The sequence below is a fragment of the Eubalaena glacialis genome, chromosome X (assembly GCF_028564815.1).
Source record: "Eubalaena glacialis isolate mEubGla1 chromosome X, mEubGla1.1.hap2.+ XY, whole genome shotgun sequence".
NCBI lineage: Eukaryota > Metazoa > Chordata > Mammalia > Artiodactyla > Balaenidae > Eubalaena > Eubalaena glacialis.
The window spans coordinates 106,224,453-106,247,654 of NC_083736.1; the positions used below are offsets into that span (position 1 = coordinate 106,224,453).

A 23,202-nucleotide genomic window follows, 5' to 3' on the forward strand; every position below is an offset into this window, starting at 1 on the left:
AGAAAACTTGAAAGTATATTTTGGGGACTTCCCTAGTGGTCCAGTGGTTAAGACTCCACGCTCCCAATGCAGGGGGCCCAGGTTTGATCCCTGGTCGGGGAACTAGAGCCCGCATGCTGCAACTAAGACCCAGTGCAGATATATAAATAAAGAAAGAAAGAACAGAAAGTATATTTTGGGTTTTTTAAATGCTGCATTGTGTTAATATTTTTTTAAGTAAACAAGTGCCTCGAAATCATTTCTGTGAGATCTGTGTATTTCCTAATTTTGCACGAAGAACAAAAGTACTACTTTCTTGGCCTGCCTGAGATGGAATTAATAATCCTTAAGGTCTCCAGAGTCTTTCTCCTTCTCTACCTTTTATTACAACCACTAATTCACTTTATGTCAAATTATAATTATCTACATTTTTTTGTCTTCCCCAGATTGTAGATTCCTTGAGGGCAGGAACTAGGCATATAACAGACGCCTGGGTAAATTGTGTGAGGGTAGACGTGTGTGTTGGGGGAGGTGTATAAAAAGAGGGAAGAGATTTCTACCCTGTTCAGCCCCGCTGCTTGCAAAGGGGAGAAGTGGGAGGGAAGGATTGAGTCAGAACCCACTGTTCAGCAGGGATAAAGGGTGCGGTGGGGCGGGGGTTATGTCCAGAACCATCTTTGTCTAATTTTCTCTTTTATAGAAGTGATATAGTAGTATGAGAATAAAATCGTCTTTAAAAAAAAAAAAAAAAGACTAACTACTTTATATTATTACTGACTCACGAATTGCCCAAACTGGAAAGGACCTTTAGAAGTAAAGGAGAGGGGCTTCCCTGGTGGCGCAGTGGTTAAGAATCTGCCTGCCAATGCAGGAGACACGGGTTCGAGCCCTGGACTGGGAAGATCCCACGTGCCGCGGAGCAACTAAGCCCGTGCGCCACAGCTACTGAGCCTGCGCTCTAGAGCCTTCGAGCCACAGCTACTGAAGCCCGCGAGCCTAGAGCCCATGCTCCGCAATAAGAGAAGCCACTGCAATGAGAAGCCCGTACACCGCAACGAAGAGTGGCCCCCGATCGCCGACAACGAGAGGAAGTCTGCGCACAGCAACGAAGACCCAACGCAGCCAAAAATAAATAAATAAATTTATTTAAAAAAAAAAAAGAAGTAAAGGAGAGGCCACATGTTTTGGATTTTCTGAGACAGTCTCACTTTCAAACTTTCTGTGCCATTGTTCTGTGTGGTATTATTACGGGAGATGGGCAATAATTTCGTATTGAAAACATCATTACTTAAAATATACATGAAGAAAATTGGAGTAAATCCTATATAGTATTTTTGTAATGAGAGGTGTTGAACACCATGTTAATAAAATATAGAATATTTTTTTTTGGCCGTGCCGCGGGGCATGTGGGATCTTAGTTCCCCAACCAGGGATCAAACCTGCAGCCCCTGCCGTGGAAGCGCAGAGTCTTAACCACTGGACCGCCAGGGAAGTCCCTAGAATACTTTTTAAAAGTACTGTCATCACGTTGCAGCTTAACTTATGCAAAATCACTCTTTACTCTTAATCTTTAAAATGTCTGCCTTCGTATCCAACTGAAGGTCTTTACCTTATAAATCCCGAGACTGCTCTGAAAGGTGTTTTTATTCAACTTTCTACTGAGAAGTTGTCCCTCTTTAGTGACATTTTAACACCATAAGTAAGAAAAGTTTATGAACAGGCAAGTTCTGTTTTATGTTTTTAAAAAGTCTGTTTTTATTTAATTTTTTAAAAATATGAGTCATTATAAATGTGTGTTACATTATGGTGGAAACTTAGCTAATAGTACCATATGGTCATTTTAAAACTTCCCAGGGATTTGAGAAACCTGAGTTTGAATTCCAGGTCCATGGTCTCTCTGAGCCTAGGTTATCTCTAATAAGAAAAAAGGGAGTAAGAATATTTACCTCAAAAGGCTGTTATGAGGGTTCAGGGAATTAGTAGGAATATGAATTTGTCTAATGTAGGGCTTGACACAAGTTGTTGAATGGATGAATTTATGAAAATACTATTTTATTGAGTGCCTTACTACCTGCCTGGGACTGTGATAAGTTCTAGAAGTGACAACTGTGGGTGTGCAGAAGACAGATGTGGCCCAGGTCTCTCTTGAGCATCTCTGTACTAAGTATTAGTCATCATGGCAAAAAAGATGAGTTGGCGAGTAATTTTTTAACTTTTAATAAAGATGTCTAAAAGGGGGAATTCCTTGGTGGTCCAGTGGTTAGGGCTCCATGCTTCCACTGCAGGGGGCACGGGTTCAATTCCTGGTCTGGAAACTAAGATCCCGCATGCCGCGGTGCGGCCATAAATAAAGAAGTAAATAAATAAATCCCACAAATACATATGAAAGGCTATTCAAAAATTATTTTTGAAATGTCTAAAAGGGGTAAATATAAGATCTCTAATTTGCATTTTACATAGTTTGTGAAATTTTACACATAGACTACTTTTTTGAAAAGGCGACACATTCAGAACAGTGAAGCTATTCTGTATGATACTATAATGGTGTCAAAATGCGTAATATGTATTACAATGGCAAGAGTGAGCCTAATGTAAACTATGGACTTTAGGTAACAATGATGTATCAAAGAAGGTTCATCAATTGTAACAAATGTACCCCTCTGATGGAGGATGTTCATAATGAGGGAGGCGGTGCGAGTGTGAGGGCAGGGGGTATATGGGAACTGAATTCTCTGTGCTTTTTGCTCAATTTTGCCGTGAACTGTTCTAAAAAGTAAAGTTCTTTAAAAAGATTTAAAAGACAGAAAAAAACAAAGCCAAAAAAAAAAAGGACAACACATAATCATTTTCATTTCCTTCTGTCTAAAACTTGTTAATAGGTTGGTATGTGGGAATTTTCCATTGTGGTACAGACCTCCTTTCTCTGTTGCAGGGCTCAGTCAAGTTTTTCTGTAAAGGTCCACATCATGAATATTGTACGCCAAGAGGCAAAATAAGAATATTATATTATTAATATCAAGGGTTTAAATATTATTTCCACAAATTTTTACTGACAAAAGTCAAAATATAATAAATATTTGAGTACTTTTTTTGGTAATACAACTCTACTGATGAGAAGAATGGAATTTTTTTTTCCTCCCTGGGGTAACATTTCACTTAATTGAGGTTCAAACATTTGACGGCAAATGTTTATCTGTAAAAACCATACTTAGCTTGGGGACCATACAGAAATAAGCAGTGGTCCAGATTTGGCCAACAGGCCATAGTTTGCCAAGCCCTGACTATTGGTTAAATAGGTAAAATAGGACCAAATCAGAAAGAGTATAAACTCAAATAATATTAATAAGTTGTGTACACAAAGATGTGTTGATTAGCCTGCTCTTGTGTGTGTTTCTGTATCAAAGCCAAAAATAATTTGTTTTAGTTGACTCCTCCTTTAATGGGGATGATTGATAGCTGTTTTTATGCTATCTGAAAATCAGTTTTTTCACAGTGAAAGATTTTTAAATGGCTTAACGGGAAAAAAATGCTGATATATGGAAATGGTGATATATAAATGGAAAAAATGGTGATAACTATGTGAGGTGATAGATGTGTTAACTTTTATTGTGGTAATCATTTTGCTATATATATGTATATCAAATCATTATGATATACACCTTAAACTTACACAGTATTATATGTCACATATCTCAATAAAGATGGGAAAAATGGAAATAGCCAGTAAGATAGATAAATACGTAAATGCTAAATGAAAAAGTTAGGTTTTTTTTAACATTTATTCATTCATTTATTTATTTACTGGCCACACCACATGGCATTCAGGATATTAGTTCCCCAATCAGGGATCGAACCCGTGCCCCCTGAAGTGGAAGCGTGGAGTCCTAACTACTGGACCGCCAGGGAAGCCCCCAAAAAGTTATATTTTACACAAATCTTTGGTCACATAATTTTGACTTAGTTTTGGCACATATAACCAAGAATTTCTGTCATTGCTCGGTACCTTCCCCTTCCTTACATTCTTTGAACGTAATGTAAGATTTTGTCCTTGAAAGGAAGATTCACAAGTATTTTTTTCTGAATAACTTTTGGTAAATGATAACTTCTCATTTGTTTGTTTTCTTTATTATGGCTGTAGCTAGAAATATGGGGACCTATTCAGATGTTTTTAGTAGTTTGCATTTCTAGAAAGTCTAAATTATCCCTAAAATCAGAGTTTGCAGGAGTGCTTAAAATCATCACAAAATTTTTTTAAGTCTTAAAAAATGTTTTTCTTCCAGTTTCATTGAGATATAATTGACATACAGCACTGTATAAAGTTTAAGGTGAACAGCAAAATGATTTGATTTCTATACATCATGAAATAATTATCATAATAAATTTAGTAAACATGCATTATCTCATATAGATACAAAATAAAAGAAATAGAAAAAAATTGTTTTCCTTGTGATGAGAACTCTTAGGATTTCCTCTCTTAACTTTCATATATAACACACAGCAGTTTTAATTATATTTATCGTGTTGTACATTACATCCCTAGTACTTATTTATCTTATCGCTGGAAGTTTGTACCTTTTGATCACCTTCCTCCAATTCCCCCTCCCCTTACCTCTGCCTCTGGTAACCGCAAATCTGATCTCTTTTTCTATGAGTTTGTTTTTGAAGTATAATTGACCCACAACACTGTTAGTTCCTGTTACTCAACATAGTGATTCGATATTTCTGTACATTTCAAACTGATCACCATGATAAGTCTAGTTGTCATGTGTCACCACACAAAGATATTACATAGTTATTAACTATGTTCCCCACACTGTACATTTCATACCTGTGACTTATTTATTTTCCAATTTATAATTGGAAGTTTGTACCTCTTAAGCTCCCTCACATTTCTTTCCTCCCCCTCCCCCCTCCCCTCTGGCAACTACCTGTTTGTTCTCTGTATCTATGACTCTGTTTCTGTTTAAAGTCTTAAACCCTTCTGGTTTCTCTTTAGATCTTTAAATGGATGAGATGGCTACCACTCAGATTTCCAAAGATGAGCTTGATGAACTCCAAGAGGCCTTTGCAAAAGTCGGTAAGTGTTTTTTGTAGAGTAACTATAGTAAAGCAATCTTTATTTGGTACTAATCAAAGTTATTTCTCTGAAAAGTTACATGAATGGTTAATCATGAAACTTAGGGCAAGGTAGTTAAAACCAATGGAATAAAGTTTTAGAAGCTACACTTTAAACTGTGTTATTGCTAATTATATCTAGTATCTAATATGGTCAAAGGTTTTTAGTCCAGGGTCCCAGTCTTTAACTGGGGGCTGCTGTGGCTCCTGAAATTTTTAGGCAAATTTTGTGTTGTTATCGTATTTTGTGTATCATATTTTTCTGAGGAGAGGATTTGGAGCTTTCACCATATTCTTAAAGGGCCAGGTGACCCCTGAAGATGTTAAGAACCATTAGATGATGTTTTACCTTTCCCTAATTAGCGTGGCTTTCCTGCCTTTTTCATGGATCTTATGTGCCTTTGGAGAATGCACACTGTTCGACCTTCTTAAATTGAATTAGCATCAGTATAAGATGGGAAGGATTAGCATGCCACTTGGTTTATCCTTAAACATCACATAACATGTCTTCGAATTCAGCAGCTATGGAAGCAATTTATAGTATTTACATTCCAAATTTCAGTGCTCAGGTCAAGTCAGTGAACATAATGAGAAAACAGGGTAAGACCTGATTATTGATGTGTGTGCTCACATGAGTCAACATGTGCTTTGAGAGGGAGACTAATACTATTTGGTATCTCCTTGATTAAAGGGTATGAAGTTAAATCAAAATGATTTGCTATTTAAATCAGAATCTACTCTTTGACCTGTGTTGGGAACCCCATCAGTGAAAAGTGAGGAAATACACATCCCTATTCCCATACATTTATGAGCAACATTTTCTATGAAGTCATTTAGTAATAACAACATGCCTTGGGAAAAATAATGACTCCCGCAGCCAGCGTGACTATTCATAATCCCATCAGAATTCTAACTAGGAAATAATAAGTCCTGGATCTAACACTATATTGTGTGTGTGTGTGTGTGTGTGTGTGTGTGTGTGTGTACGAAAAAAAGGCAGTCAATTAACTTGCCATAGATATCACTTACTGGAAGAAGTGTACTACTCAGTTTAATATAGATTGATCATGAAAAAACAGCAGGTGAATTCTTGGCTGCAAGACTTTTTAAATCGCATTATTCTGTAGAAATTGTTCTTATCATAATTGTTTCCTTCAAGCCTTCTGTTTTATTTATATTCATCTTTCAGTGTTTGGGACAGCCTGATTTGTTTTTTTTATGAATAGGATTTTGGGGTGGGGACCTTATTGCTATTGCTTAACCTGCAAGGCCTCACCTCCTCAAATCAATGTTTATTGTTGAATACAAGCCTTGTTCTCATGTGCAGCATCTTGGAAATATTTGTGTGCAATATTTTTTAAAAATTAAAGCTAATTTGAATATGGTTTACCTGATGGCACTGGGATACTTTTATCAGTAAAAGAACTTAATTGCTCTTTTAAAGCTTAATGATATAAAGAGGGTTGACCAGTTATCTCCAAGGAGGAAACAGGGCTAAATTGAACTGAGAGATCAATTAGAGTTTGGACTGCAAGAAAGGGTCATTGTGGAACTACTGTCTTACTTTAAATCATACATCTTGGAGGGTTTAGGGTAGGCAAACACCTTCCCAAAGGCGGGAGATTGAGCCCTGTGTCTTATCAACGCCCTACCAGGCATGTATTTCTATGATATGTAGACTCTTATTACTCTATATGCTGTAAATAGGGATTCTGGAGTCCAAAATTTCTGTCTGTTCCACATATTATTATTTTGTATTCCCCCTCAGTATCTAGCTTACTGTTGCACACGTTAGGTTTTCAATACATAAATAGTTAATTGATTGAATTCCAAGGAATTATAGGTAGTCTTTTCATGTACTGGGACTTTGTCATTATCACAAGCGGTCTTTGTTATGAAGATTTTCATCATGGCTGAATTTATTCTGAAGGCTTTGGCCATTACAATGTAACACATAAAATTTATATTTTTCAGCATATTTTTAATATGCTTGTGTATAGTCTGTCTTTTAGAAAAGTGTTTAAAGACCCAGCTGAATCTTTTGATTTTCCTTTAAAATATTTGTAGTTTTTAGTTATTCTTATTTGCAGAGCCCTTAGGCAACTGTCAAAGGTGTTATGGAAATCCTTTTTATTTTTTTCATTCAGGGAAACTTGATTTTAAAAACAAGCTCTATAACCTATTTTCCTGACAATTCTTTCTTATGGGGAGGGGAGGGGAGGGAGGACTACTTTGTCTCAGTTCAGTTGTGACACAATATGGAAATCATTATATGATTTTTCCCATCTATTAAAAATAATAGCCTTGATTATCTCTTTAGAAATTCAGCAAAATAATAGTGTGTGGAGAAAATCTCTGTAATTACCACTAATCATGGGTTTTGTTCAATCAATTAATAGTGCTTTGAAACTCTCTTTACTAGCAATAAAAATCGAGTATTAAGATTTACAATTCTCCTTTCACTCACTTTCTGCACCTGCTTAGTGTTAAGTTCCAAGCAGTATATTTTCATTTAATTATTTTCGTTTTCTCAACATTTGTTTCCAGTATTTTCCACTGGGATAGCAGAAGCCTTGGCTCTCATTTTTTCCTACTTCATAATGTTTCTGTTTTAATTGAAAATGCTGCAATGCTGTATAAGTTCATTCTAAAGAAGAATAAATAAAACTTTTCAGAACACTTAGGAAGTAAATACTTTACCGAGGAGAAAATGTCTTTTACACTCTGGGACTTTAATCTTGTTATGGAAGCTAAAGGTCATTTGAATGATGCCTTGTCATAAAGATAAATTCATGTAATGTAGATCTTCTCAGATTGTCTTTAGTCCTGCAAACGCTTTTTTCTCTCCTAAGCAATAGCCGCTCAGGTTTTTTTTCCAAACAGGAATTCAGCACTTTTGAAATAAAATAATGGGGTTTCATAAATGACTAGGAAGAGTGTGGGTATATTCCTTTGAGGCTGCCCACCAAACTAAGACAAAAATTTTTGGTTATGGTGATTGTAGCTGTACCAGATTTTCTCATCTCAGGAAGTTGAGTTATTTCAAATTACTTGATATTCTCTAGTATATAAAAACCACATCAGGATGATGCCGCAAAAAGCACGGTGGTTTCTTTTAATTTACTTTTGGTATTCAATAAGACGGCACCAGTGCATATTTGTTTAATTATGGCTTAAAAAATTAAAACTACAGCCCAACCAAAAAAAGAATAAACCAGTGCTCTTTCACTGTGCCATCTGGTTAATTATCGATGGAATATTAGAAATGAAGGTCTCAGGATCGTCTGAAAACCATGTTTTGACTGTGTGGAAGATAGGAGCACAGATTGGGGGTGTGCGAGAATGCGCTCGTGTGGGTGTGTGTATTTTTTAAGTGGGGAAGTGGCAGCAGGTGGAAAATGATGGCCAAACTGCTGGAAATTTTGAGTTGGAAAACAATTGATAGACAGCATTTTTGATTGCCTGGTCTCAGACCTCTAACCTTGTCCAGCCTTCAGCTGTAATTGACCTCCACCTTTGGGGATCCACTATTAGGATGAACTCTTTGGTAGCGACCTCTACTCTATCCTTAGCTGGGATTCATTAAACTGCCTCTTATATGTATTCGCTGGAATGAGCTACCTCAAAAGGTATAAGCTGTGAAAGGCAAAACCTGTGTTTAAGCATCTGGAGATGTTTAGCAGCTGCCTTTTCTAAAGTTTTAATGCCTAATGAAAGCTCGACTTTATTGCTTAGATCTGAGGGTGGAATATAATCTAAATTCTTCTGCACAAGTCTTTTGGCTGAGTCTTTTAAATTAATATTTTGTGTGCTTTCATAGGCAATCAGGATCGTGTGTGTGTGTGTGTGTGTGTTTAAATCCATTATTGTTAAATATATATATTCCTTTTGTCATTTTTTTAGTGCAAAAAATTTGTGGAATATATTGGTTAAACTAAATGGAACTTTTAAACACAGCTTTTCTGAAAGGATGTGCATCTGCACTTGATTGGTTTTCTTCTTTAAGTCCTAATGAGTACTGTCCGTAGTGGGTTTGTAAAGAGGTTGCATATGTGTTGCAGATGAGGACACACATACGTGACCTGTTTATAAAGAAAGACACTAGATTTAACAGATTCAAGGATGAATAAAGCAACACACAGTTACACACAAAACCCAGGGGTCAAGGGAAATCCCGGTCTTTCTCACTGTCAGATTTATAAGACAAAGTAGCACCCCAAAAGATGCATTTGAAGTGATAGATTGTACCACATACCACCTGGACATGGGCAGTGTAAAACAGCAGCTAAAATCAAAACCACTTGAATTCTGGCTCAGCTTTCTCCAGACAAGTACTTAAAATAGCTTAAATAACAGGATGCAAGGGGAGGGAAAACATTTCCTTTTAAGGATATGCATTCTTGGTGTGATTCAAACTTCTGCAGGAACATGGCTGTATAATAAGTTTATTTACTTTAAGGTTACTTGGGGGGAGGGTTTTGGGAGAGTTAACTGGCATCTAAAATAATACTTGGTAAGAGAGCATAATGAGGTTTCTTTCAAAACAATGCAGATGTGAACCTACACGTGTCATCATAGAGACAGACAGACAGAGAGGATCTGTTGTTAAAAACATTTGGTTCCTTTCTGATGAATTCAGCAGCCAGTTTGAAAGATACTGAGACACTGGCCTCTCTGGTACAGCACTGGGAGTGTCTTAGTGATTTTTTTTTTCAAGTATAGCGATCTTTCTTTAAAAATAGGACACTTGATCCATTTCTTGAAGTTCAGCTCTGGACTCCATGTGGGAACTTTGTTCATTGGGTAGGTGGAGTTTCTTCTTTTTCCCTGCAGCCCGTCAGTGTCTGCCCACACTGACCATATTTTCTGAACCGGACAGTTGAGACCTGTGTTTGCAGAAACATTGAGAATGCTGTAGATAATACAGGCTGTATGATAATATCTACTTTATCGGGTGGTCGAAAATATGATGCTGGAACAGAAGAGTCTTCGAAATGCAGAACCTGTTCCACCCCACACCAATCTGTAGTTAACGAGGAAGGGGCAAATGAGCCAGAAAGGGCCTTCAGAATACTGGCAGCTTTAATGAGAAAATAAAGGACTGCCATCATGCCAGGAGGTTGTGATTTCCAGCTGTTAAAACTGCTTTCAATCTAGAGCTGTGTTTTGGGGTCCATTTGTTATTAAATTCTCATGTTTATGTCAAAACTCAGAATAGGAAAAGTTCACCATCAAACATAGTCTCGAGCTCCTGGTTAATAACGTCACTGAAGAGGGGGAAGCTTTCTAAAATGCCTTTGTGCTGTCACATATTCTAGCCTTCCGAAGCGCAGCACATTAGATCTCTGATATTGTTCAAGGGTGTGTGTGTGTGTGTGTGTGTGTGTGTGTGTGTGTGTGTTTTGGCTGGGGATTGGAAATAAAATTAGCATAAAACTCTTTTAAAATAATTGCACCCTGTTTTGTCTTTCAAGTACTTTAGCAGCTGGGAGGTTTTCCAAAATTAATTGCAAGCTGCCTTTTTAGGCTCCCTCTGCCTTATTGAAATTAAAATTGTTTTCTTCAAAAGGTATGATTTAGGGACTCTAAGAAAACCTTGCAGTAATTTACTAGTGCTAACACTAAAATGCCTTTGATCTCGGGAGGTATTACAAGCCAGATCTGCTGTTAAAAATATGGAGAAACAGAGTAGATAAAACTTTACAAATATGTAAAAGTAGATGACACATGGTCAATGATTCTTTTCCCATATCAGGAAAGATACAGGAAAGAGATTCAAAGTGACTCCAAATTTTTATAAGTATTTTGAAGCCACAATTTCAAGTAAGAGCCACAGATTCTGTCTGATTAATTCTGTATCTTTGGTGTCTAGCGCTGTGCCTGCCACAGAGTAGGTACTCAGTTTGCTCTGGAGGTTGACTCCTGCTATACAAATGCACAGGTATTTCTTAATAAAGTCAAAGCAGGTTTCTACATTTAGAACGAGAGAGAGGTCCTGACCTGACAGCCATCACTGGTAGTCTACTTGGAGACTCCTTGGTGGGTGTGTTCACTTAGAAAACCAAATTACAGATGTGAAGGCTGCTGGGTGGGGACAGAATTAGAACAAAGGGAATGAGATTGAATGTTATTTAAGGGATATTTCTGTCCTCAGGGTTTCCTGATGAATTGCCATTCAGTTTTTCAGTGCTATTTCTGCATTTGTTGGTCATTGTTGTTTGCTTAGTTCTGTTTTTTAAATGCTCATTAGATTAGAGCATTCTTTTCCTGGTTTAATACTTGAGGATCCTAATAAGAACCTACTGTATGGCACAGGGAACTCTACTCAATACTCTGTAATGAGTACTGTGACCTATATGGGAACAGAATCTTAAAAAGGGTGGATATATGTACATGTATAACTGATTCACTTTGCTGTACAGCAGAAACTAATACATCATTGTAAAGCAACTGTACTCCAATAAAAATTAACTAAAAAATACTTGAGGATCAATGATTCTACAAAAATTATTTTTCCCTCTGCTTATTCTATGCAAGGTACTGTGCTACATCTTGGGGTGGGAGATAAAAAGGTTTAGAAGAATCTTCATCAAGAGATTTACAGTCTCATAAGATTGTCAGGTAATGACAAATTCTTATTCCTCCAACCGCCCTTTAAAACGTTCCTGTCCATTACTAAAAGCATCTGTTACTACTACACTTACTTCAAAATGGTATTTCCACATGTGGTTATTTTATGTTAGTTATATTTTAGGGTGGCTACTTCCTGGCATCTTTTAATCACATCAGTGAGCTTCTAATTAATGCTCAAGAGAGGTTATTTCAGAGAGGGTGCACACAAGTGGTAGTTCCCCCATTGCCTGTACCTCTCTTCTACCTAAAGCGAAGAAACTGCCAGATAGACTAGACTCTCAGGGCCTTTGTCAGTTTCATGTAGCCCTGAATTCATTATAGTTCTCCAATATTTATTTTTAAACATCTCTACCTTCCACTTCTGTTGTATCCCTGAGAATACAAAAAGAACAACACTCTAGCTCTAAACTGGAGTAAATAACATGCTTAAATTTTGCTCAGATATGTCATTTCAGAAGTCAGAGAAAAGTAGAATACATTTAAAAATATCTTTCTATCAGAAATTGCTGGCGTGGAAACAGTTTTTTTTTTTTAATTTAATTTTCTTCTTGGTAACTCATTTTTTTTTAACATCTTTATTGGAGTATAATTGCTTTACAATGGTGTGTTAGTTTCTGCTTGATAACAAAGTGAATCAGCTATACATATACATATGTTCCCCTATCTCTTCCATCTTGCATCTCCCTCCCACCCTCCCTATGCCACCCCTCTAGGTGGTCGCAAAGCACCGAGCTGATCTCCCTGTGCTATGCGGCTGCTTCCCACTAGCTATCTATTTTACATTTGGTAGTATATATAAGTCCGTGCCACTCTCTCACTTCATCCCAGCTTACTCTTCGCCCTCCCCGTGTCCTCAAGTCCATTCTCTACGTCTGCGTCTTTATTCCTGTCCTGCCCCTAGGTTCTTCAGAACCATTTTTTTTTTTTAGATTCCATATATATGTGTTAGCATACAGGACTTGTTTTTCTCCTTCTGACTTACTTCACTCAGTATGACAGTCTCTACGTCCATCCACCTCACTACAAATAACTCAATTTCGTTTCTTTTTATGGCTGAGTAATATTCCATTGTATATATGTGCCACATCTTCTTTATCCATTCATCTGTCGATGGACACTTAGGTTGCTTCCATGTCCTGGCTGTTGTAAATAGAGCTGCAGTGAACATTGTGGTACATGACTCTTTTTGAATTATGGTTTTCTCAGGATATATGCCCAGTAGTGAGATTGCTGGGTCGTATGGTAGTTCTATTTTTAGTTTTTTAAGGAACCTCCATACTGTTCTCCATAGTGGCTGTATCAATTTACATTCCCACCAACAGTGCAAGAGGGTTCCCTTTTCTCCACACGCTTTCCAGCATTTGTTGTTTGTAGATTTTCTGATGATGCCCATTCTAACTGGTGTGAGGTGATACCTCATTGTAGTTTTGATTTGCATTTCTCTAATGATTAATGATGTTGAGCATTCCTTCATGTGTTTGTTGGCAATCTGTATATCTTCCTTGGAGAAATGTCTATTTAGGTCTTCTGCCCATTTTTGGATTGGGTTGTTGGTTTTTTTGATATGGAGCTGCATGAGTTGCTTGGAAATTTTGGAGATTAATCCTTTGTCAGTTACTTCATTTGCAAATATTTTCTCCCATTCTGTGGGTTGTCTTTTCGTCTTGTTTATGGTTTCCTTTGCTGTGCAAAAGCTTTTAAGTTTCATTAGGTCCCGTTGATTTATTTTTGTTTTTATTTCCATTTCTCTAGGAGGTGGGTCAAAAAGGATCTTGCTGTGATTTATGTCATAGAGTGTTCTGCCTATGTTTTCCTCTAAGAGTTTGATAGTGTCTGGCTTTACATTTAGGTCTTTAATCCATTTTGAGTTTATTTTTGTGTGTGGTGTTAGGGAGTGTCTAATTTCATTCTTTTACATGTACCTGTCCAGTTTTCCCAGCACCACTTATTGAAGAGGCTGTCTTTTCTCCATTGTATATTCTTGCCTCCTTTCTCAAAGATAAGATGACCATATGTGCATGGGTTTATCTCTGAGCTTTCTGTCCTGTTCCATTGATCTATATTTCTGTTTTTGTGCCAGTACCATACTGTCTTGATTACTGTAGCTTTGTAGTACAGTCCGAAGTCCGGAAGCCTGATTCCTCCAGCTCCATTTTTCTTTCTCAAGATTGCTTTGGCTATTTGGGGTCTTTTGTGTTTCCATACAAATTGTGCGATTTTTTCTTCTAGTTCTGTGAAAAATGCCATTGGTAGTTTGATAGGGATTGCATAGAATCTGTAGATTGTTTTGGGTAGTATAGTCATTTTCACAATGTTGGTTCTTCTAATCCAAGAACATGGTGTATCTCTCCATCTGTTTGTATCATCTTTAATTTCTTTCATCAGTGTCTTATAGTTTTCTGCATACAGGTCTTTTGTCTCCTTAGGTAGGTTTATTCCTAGGTATTTTATTCTTTTTGTTGCAGTGGTAAATGGCAGTGTTTCCTTAATTTCTCTTTCAGATTTTTCATCATTAGTGTATAGGAATGCAAGAGATTTCTGTGCCTTAATTTTGTATCCTGCTACTTTACCAAATTCATTGATTTGCTCTAATAGTTTTCTGGTAGCATCTTTAGGATTCTCTATGTATACTATCATGTCATCTGCAAACAGTGACAGCTTTACTTCTTCTTTTCCAATTTGGATTCCCTTTATTTCTTTTTCTTCTCTGATTGCTGTGACTAAAACTTCCAAAACTATGTTGAATAATAGTGGTGAGAGTGGGCAACCTTGTCTTGTTCCTGATCTTAGTAGAAAAGTTTTCAGTTTTTCACCATTGAGAATGATGTTGGCTGTGGGTTTGTCATATATGCCCTTTATTATGTTGAGGAAAGTTCCCTCTATGCCTACTTTCTGGAGGGTTTTTATCATAAATGGGTGTTGAATTTTGTCGAAAGCTTTTTCTGCATCTATTGAGATGATCATATGCTTTTTATCCTTCAATTTATTAATATGGTATATCACATTGATTGATTTGCGTATATTGAAGAATCCTTGCATTCCTGGGATAAAACCCACTTGATCATGGTGTATGATCCTTTTAATGTGCTGTTGGATTCTGTTTGCTAGTATTTTGTTGAGGATTTTTGCATCTGTGTTCAACAGTGATATTGGCCTGTAGTTTTCTTTCTTTGTGACATCTTTGTCTGGTTTTGGTATCAGACTGATGGTGGCCTCGTAGAATGAGTTTAGGAGTGTTCCTCCCTCTGCCATGTTTTGGGCGATTTTGAGAAGAATAGGTGTTAGCTCTTCTCTAAATTTTTGATAGAATTCACCTGTGAAGCCGTCTGGTCCTGGGCTTTTGTTTGTTGGAAGATTTTTAATCACAGTCTCAATTTCAGTGCTTGTGATTGGTCTGTTCATATTTTCTATTTCTTTCTGGTTCAGTCTCAGAAGGTTGTGCTTTTCTAAGAATTTGTCCATTTCTTCCAGGTTGTCCATTTTATTGGTATAGAGTTGCTTGTAGTAATCTCTCATGATCCTTTGTATTTCTGCAGTGTCAGTTGTTACTTCTCCTTTTCACTTCTAATTCTGTTGATTTGAGTCTTCTCCCTTTTTTTCTTGATGAGTCTGGCTAATGGTTTATCAATTTTGTTTATCTTCTCAAAGAACCAGCTTTTAGTTTTATTGATATTTGCTATTGTTTCCTTCATTTCTTTTTCATTTATTTCTGATCTGATCTTTATGATTTCATTCCTTATGCTAACTTTCGTATTTTTTTGTTCTTCTTTCTCTAATTGCTTTAGCTGTAAGGTTAGGTTGTTTATTTGAGATGTTTTTTGTTTCGAGGTAGGATTGTATTGCTATAACCTTCCCTCTTAGAACTGCTTTTGCTGCATCTCATAGGTTTTGGGTCGTCGTGTTTTCATTGTCATTTGTTTCTAGGTATTTTTTCATTTCCTCTTTGATTTCTTCAGTGATCTCTTGGTTATTAAGTAGTGTATTGTTTAGCTTTCATGTGTTTGTATTTTTTACAGATTTTCTCCTGCAATTGATATCTAGTCTCATAGCATTGTGGTTGGAAAAGATGCTTGATACGATTTCAGTTTTCTTAAATTTACCAAGACTTGATTTGTGACCCAAGTTATGATCTATCCTGGAGAATGTTCCCTGAGCACTTGAGAAGAAAGTGTATTCTGTTGTTTTTGGATGGAATGTCCTATAAATATCAATTAAGTCCATCTTGTTTAATGTACCATTTAAAGCTTGTGTTTCCTTATTTATTTTCATTTTGGATGATCTGTCCACTGGTGAAAGTGGGGTATTAAAATCCCCCACTATGATTGTGTTAATGTCAATTTCCCCTTTTATGGATGTTAGTATTTGCCTTATGTATTGAGGTGCTCCTATGTTGGGTGCATAAATATTTACAATTGTTATATCTTCTTCTTGGATTGATCCCTTGATCATTATGTAGTGTCCTTCTTTGTCTCTTGTAATAGTCTTTATTTTAAAGTCTATTTTGTCTGATATGAGAATTGCTGCTCCAGCTTCCTTTTGATTTCCATTTGCATGGAATATCTTTTTCCATCCCCTCACTTTCAGTCTCTATGTGTCCCTAGGTCTGAAGTGGGTCTCTTGTAGACAGCATATATACGGGTCTTGTTTTTGTATCCAATCAGCCAGTCTATGTCTTTTAGTGGGAGCATTTAATCCATTTACATTTAAGGTAATTATCAATACATATGTTCCTATTACCATTTTCTTAATTGTTTTGGGTTTGTTATTGTAGGTCTTTTCCTTCTCCTGTGTTTCCTGCCTAGAGAAGTTCCTTTAGCATTTGTTGTAAAGCTGGTTTGGTGGTGCTGAATTCTCTTAGTTTTTGCTTGTCTGTAAAGGTTTTAATTTCTCCATTGAATCTGAATGAGATCCTTGATGCGTAGAGTAATCTTGGTTGTAGGTTTTTCCCTTTCATCACTTTAAATATGCCCTGCCACTCCCTTCTGGCTTGCAGAGTTTCTGCTGAAAGATCAGCTGTTAACCTTATGGGGATTCCCTTGTATGTTATTTGTTGTTTTTCCCTTGCTGCTTTGAATATTTTTTCTTTGTATTGAATTTTTCGTAGTTTAATTAATACGTGTCTTGGCGTGTTTCTCCTTGGATTTATCCTGTATGGGACTCCCTGTGCTTCCAGGACTTGATTAACTATTTCCTTTCCCATATTAGGGAAGTTTTCAATATAATCTCTTCAAATATTTTCTCAGTCCCTTTCTTTTTCTCTTCTTCTTCTGGGACCCCTATAATTCGAATGTTGGTGCGTTTAATGTTGTCCCAGAGGTCTCTGAGACTGTCCTCTATTCTTTTCATTCTTTTTTCTTTATTCTGCTCTGCAGTAGTTATTTTCACTATTTTATCTTCCAGGTTACTTATCCATTCTTCTGCCTCAGTTATTCTGCTATTGATTCCTTCTAGAGAATTTTTCATTTCACTTATTGTGCTGGTCATCATTGTTTGTTTGCTCTTTAGTTCTTCTAGGTCCTTGTTAAACGTTTCTTGTATTTTCTCCATTCTATTTCCAAGATTTTGGATCATCTTTACTATCATTACTCTGAATTCTTTTTCAGTAGACTGCCTACTTCCTCTTCATTAGTTTGGTCTGGTGGGTTTTTACCTTGCTCCTTCATCTGCTGTGTGTTTCTCTGTCTTCTCATTTTGCTTAACTTACTGTTTGGGGTCTCCTTTTCGCAGGCTGCAGGTTTGTAGTTCCCATTGTTTTTGGTGTCTGTCCCCAGTGGCTAAGGTTGGTTCAGTGGGTTGTGTAGGCTTCCTGCTGGAGGGGACTAGTGCCTGTGTTCTGGTGGATGAGGCTGGATCTTGTCTTTTTGGTGGGCAGGACCACGTTTGCTGGTGTGTTTTGGGGTGTCTGTGACCTTATTATGATTTTAGGCAGCCTCTCTGCTAATGGGTGAGGTTGTGTTCCTGTCTTGCTAGTTGTTTGGCATAGGGTGTCCAGCACTGTAGCTTACTGGTCGTTGAGTGGAGCTGGGTCTTAGCATTGATATGGAGATCTCTGGGAGGGCTTTCGCCTTTTGATATTACATGGAGCCGGGAGGTCTCTGGTGGACCAATGTCCTGAACTCAGCTCTCCCACCTCAGAGGCATAGGCCTGACACCTGGTCGGAGCACCAAGACCCTGTCAGCCACACGGCTCAGAAAAAAAGGCAGAAAAAAAGAAAGAAAAAAATAAAATAAAATTATTAAAATAAAAATAAAAAATAATTATTAAAAATTTTAAAAAATTAAAAAGTAATAAAAAAAGAAAAAAAAAGAAAGAAGAGAGCACCCAAACCAAAAAACAAATCCACCAATGATAACAAGTGCTAAAAGCTATACTTAAAAAAAAAAAAAAACGGACATACAGTACCCTAGGACAAATGGTAAAAGCAAAGCTATACAGACAAAATCACACAAAGAAGCATACACATACACACTCACAAAAAGAGAAAATATAAATAAACACACACATATATATATATATGTAAAGGAAGAGAGCAACCAAATCAATAAATAAATATATATATTTCACTGCTCTCAAAGTCCACCGACTCAATTTTGGGATGATTCGTTGTCTATTCAGGTATGCCGCAGATGCAGGGTACATCAAGTTGACTGTGGAGATTTAATCCGCTGCTCCTGAGGCTGCTGGGAGAGATTTCCCTTTCTCTTCTTTGTTCACACAGCTCCTGAGGTTCAGCTTTGGATTTGGCCCTGCCTCTGCGTGTAGGTGGCCTGAGGGCGTCTGTTCTTCGCTCAGACAGGACGGGGTTAAAGTAGCAGCTGATTAGGGGGCTCTGGCTCACTCAGGCCGGGGGGAGGGAGGGGTACGGAATGCAGGGAGAGCCTGCGGCGGCAGAGACCAGCGTGACATTGCAACAGCCTGAAGCACGCGGTGTGTTCTCCCGGGGAAGTTGTTCCTGGATCACGGGACCCTGGCAGTGGCGGGCTGCACAGGCTCCCGGGAGGGGAGGTGTGGATAGTGACCTGTGCTTGTTCATAGGCTTCTTGGTGGCTGCAGGAGCAGCCTTAGCGCCTCACGCCCATCTCTGGGGTCCACGCTGATAGCTGCGGCTCGCGCCCGTCTCTGGAGCTCATTTTGGTGGCGCTCTGTATCCCCTCTCCTCGCGCACCCCGACACAATGGTCTCTTGCCTCTTAGGCAGGTCCAGACTTTTTCCCGGACTCCCTCCCGGCTAGCTGTGGCGCACTAGCCCCCTTCAGGCTGTGTTCACGCAGCCAACCCCAGTCCTCTCCCTGGGATCTGACCTCCGAAGCCCGAGCCTCAGCTCCCAGCCCCCACCCGTCCCGGCGGGTGAGCAGACAGGCCTCTCAGGCTGGTGAGTGCTGGTCGGCACCGATCCTCTGCGCGGGAATCTCTCTGCTTTGCCCTCCACACTCCTGTTGCTGCGCTCTCCTCCGTGGCTCCAAAGCTCCCCCGCTCCCATCCCTGCCAGTGAGGGGGCTTCCTAGTGTGCAGAAATTTTTCCTCCTTCACAGCTCCCTCCCCGTGGTGCAGGTCCCGTACCTATTCTCTTGTCTCTGTTTTTTATTTTTTCTTTTGCCCTACCCAGGTACGTGGGGAGTTTCTTGCCTTTTGGGAAGTCTGAGGTCTTCTGCCAGTGTTCAGTAGGTGTTCTGTAGGAGTTGTTCCACATGTAGATGTATTTCTGATGTATTTGTGGGGAGGAAGGTGATCTCCATGGCTTACTCTTCTGCCATCTTGAAGGTCTCTCAGAAAGAGTTTTGATAGTTGCAAGGAATAAGCTATCTCCTTTTCTAAAGATATCATAAAATGAAGGAATATAGTATTTAGATACTGAGGTATAGTAGTGATCAGAATGTTATTACTCTGTATTTTTCCTGTGTATGATGGTTTTTATCTCCAGTTTTTTGAGCTAAAAGGGGACCTTAGAGATCATTTGATCCAAAGCCCTCCTTTTACAGATGAGAAAACTAAGATCTGGAGAGATGACTTGGGCAAATTAGTAGCCAAGATGAAATTAGATCCGGTGTCCTATTAATCTCTCTTGTGTCCCTTCATCTATGCTATGTATCTTTCACTTTGTCACACTTAACTCTGTAGTACTGAGCTCTCTTTTAACCTTTTTAAAGAAAATGGGAGAAATAGACTGGTATATGCATAGGAGAAGGTGTATTGAAACCCAAGAATTTCACTCATCAAAAATTGCTAAAATCCTGCCACAGTGCCACGTGGATTACTTTGTTCTTTTTAGCAGCTGCAGATGTTGTTGCTGGATTGATTTCTGCATATAAACACTTTACTAATCAAGTGTTTGATGTATGGCCCTTTATAAGTTCAAAGCAAAAAAACTTGAAGATGTGCCCTAGGGGAATCAAGTGCTTTACCTCAAAGGAAATATTAGTGGTTTTCAGAAGTGTTGGGTAGTTTGGTGATGATGCTTTAAAAGTATAGATATTTTAATTGATAGATTAAAAATATGGTAATCTATGTTTAAGAATATTTGACTCTAAAATCATATACTTCATTAAAAGTAAACATAACAATATCATCAGCTTTCAATGTATTGGTTTCATACAGGGGATTTAATATTTTGATAAGAGCTTTTATGATCAGTTCCCTGACCTCATCTCTCATTTTCTCCTTGGCTCACTCTGCTGAAGTCATACTGGATCTTTGCTGTCCCCAAAACACACCAGACACTCTTCCACATCAGAGACTTGGCATTTGCTGTTTGCTCTACCTAAAATTTTCCCCCCCTGATAGCCATATGATGTGCTTTCTTACCTCACATAAGTCTTCATTCAAATATAACCTCATCAAAGTGGCTGTCCTTGAGCATTCTATCTAAATAGCACCCCCACCACCACCCACATCCCCACCTGTCACTATAATGCAGGGTTCCTCAACTTCAACGTTGACATATTGGGCCGCACAGTTCTGTGGAAGGGGGGTCATATGCATTGTAGGATATTTAGCAGCATCCCTGGCATCTATGTACTGGATGCGAGGAGCATCTTCCCCACCCCCAGCTGTGTGTGCTAATCAAAAATGTCTCCAGACATTTCTGAATATTCCCTGGGGGGCAAAATAGCCCCTAGTCTAACCCCTAACCCCTCTTTATTTTTCTTCATAGCACTTACGCCATATTACATTATGTTTATAATCATACCTTATGTTATATGTTATTTGCTTATTAGTTGTCATTAGAATGTGAGCTTTTGTACAGCAAGACTTTCTTTCATTGATTGCAGTATCCCCAATCCCAGGAACAGTATCTGGTACAGTTTTTGTTTTTTTTTTAAATAATTTTGCTTGTGGCCTTTTTTTTCAAGTTTATTTATTTTATTTATTTATTTTTGGCTGTGTTGGGTCTTCGTTTCTGTGCGAGGACTTTCTCTAGTTGCGGCAAGCGGGGGCCACTCTTCATCGCGGTGCGCGGGCCTCTCACTATCGCGGCTTCTCTTGTTGTGGAGCACAGGCTCCAGACGCGCAGGCTCAGTAGTTGTGGCTCACGGGCCTAGTTGCTCCGCGGCATGTGGGATCTTCCCAGACCGGGGCTCGAACCCGTGTCCCCTGCATTGGCAGGCAGATTCTCAACCACTGCGCCACCAGGGAAGCCCTCTGGTACAGTTTTTAAGCAGTAATATATCAAATAGATTAACTTCATAGTACATTTTCTTGAATGGTGGTGTGGTCATCTTGAGTCATTTCTCTATTCAGATTGCTTCCCTTTATTATAATTAAATTTATATATGAAAATCAGTGGAGGACCTAAGGAATAAAAAGCATTTTTGAACAATAAGTATTTGAAATTGCTGTTGAAAGTCCAACTTTCTTTACTAAAAAAATATACCCAAGTGATTATAACCCTCAGGACATTAGCCCTCTTTTCCAATAAATTAACTTTTCATCATTGATCAGGTTTTTTTCCCATTTTTAACAGTTTCAGAATAAGCCTCATTAGCACTTAGATACAGTGTTAAGTTATGAAAGCACAAAAATTTGGAAGTTATTTATACATTTGCATTACTCATGACTGCATTTATTTTTATGAACTCTATATTTGTTTTGGCTTAACGTTTATTTACATTAACTCTTGAAAAAATTGGCACTGAAGATGGTATTGTAATTTCAGGTGTGCTGTGTAATATAATCAGCATTAATTCATAAACTGTTCTATTAGACTAAGGGGAGAATAAGGGGCATAAAACTTCTAAATAGCTACAGTAGAAATTGTTTTATACCATGGCAGTGTTTTATTGGTGTATAATCTATTAATTCTTTAATTTTTAAAGTCCTGTCAGCTTTATGATTTAATAATAATTTTGTTAAACAACTATGCTTTCTGAATATTAGGGACGCTATTTTTAAGTAAAGCTACTTATACACTGTTTAGAACATAAAAAACATGATGTAAACCATGCCCTTTTCAGTTAAAATTTGCATTTCCCTTTCAAACAGCCTTAGGTACCAAACAATAAGAAAGAAAAACATTGTATTTAGGCGAGCTTATGAACTGAGCCTAAAATGAAGAAAAATACTCTAATAGGTTAATTTGTTTCCATTTTTGCTTGGTCTCCCTTTTTACAAAGATCTCAACAGCAATGGATTCATCTGTGACTATGAACTTCATGAGCTTTTCAAGGAAGCTAATATGCCATTACCGGGATATAAAGTGAGAGAAATTATTCAAAAACTCATGCTGGATGGTGACAGGTATAAAGATGGGAAGATAAGTTTTGACGAATTTGTTTATGTAAGTATATGAAAACCTACCATTATTAGAAGTGATGATTGCTCCTTTGTCTTGTGGGGTCTTTTAGTAGTAAGTCCTATTAAGTTCCTAAATATATCATAGTAGTACTGTTATAACTAATAAAATTTCTCTCATCCCACCCACTACATTTAGTTCATTCTTTTAGCCATTAGAATATCTTAACAAAAGAATCAAGAAAAGAACACTGACAGAATCAAAGATATAACGCTCTGCTCACTGTGTAAGGTGAACAGTCTCCTTTGGGGGCATCAATAAAGGGCATTTTTCAAGGTGTGAAATGACATCCTCGAAGTGCTTTTTCTATCGGGAACAGTGTACTCCCAAATTTTAATGATACACCCTGACTCACAGTCTTGGACGCTTCCTGAGTTGAACTTTCTGATTAAAAAGATGTTTGCTACTCTTGTGGTAGTAGTATTTAACTGTACCGTTTTCCCTAGGATGATGATTTTGATAATTAAAAGTTAGAAGCACATCTTTTCGGTCCATTGGAAGAGGCACTTAAAATTCTTCTTGCTTCTCTAGTATCATCAAATACTCTTCAAGGTTAGGGGCTGATTTCTTAATTCTTCTACCCCCAAGCACCTAGTGTTCCATACTCAGTGCTTAGAGAGTGTATGTGTGGTACTCACTATTGAAGCCTAATGCTTTTAGCTGCTAGCTAGCAGGGTCAAGATTTT

The 23,202-nt window shown here is 37.9% G+C and overlaps 1 protein-coding gene across 6 annotated transcripts in view; it reads left to right on the forward strand.

The window, feature by feature from the left end:
• Window positions 1-23,202, forward strand: part of PLS3 (plastin 3) — a 90,599-nt gene that overhangs the window by 40,035 nt on the left and 27,362 nt on the right. For all 6 annotated transcript variants that reach the window (XM_061177686.1, XM_061177689.1, XM_061177690.1 and 3 more), the window contains 2 exons: window positions 4,976-5,056; window positions 22,338-22,501. In XM_061177686.1, the coding sequence (XP_061033669.1) occupies window positions 4,984-5,056; window positions 22,338-22,501 (237 nt within the window). In that variant the 5' untranslated portion in view covers window positions 4,976-4,983. The remainder of the gene's footprint in view (window positions 1-4,975; window positions 5,057-22,337; window positions 22,502-23,202) is intronic.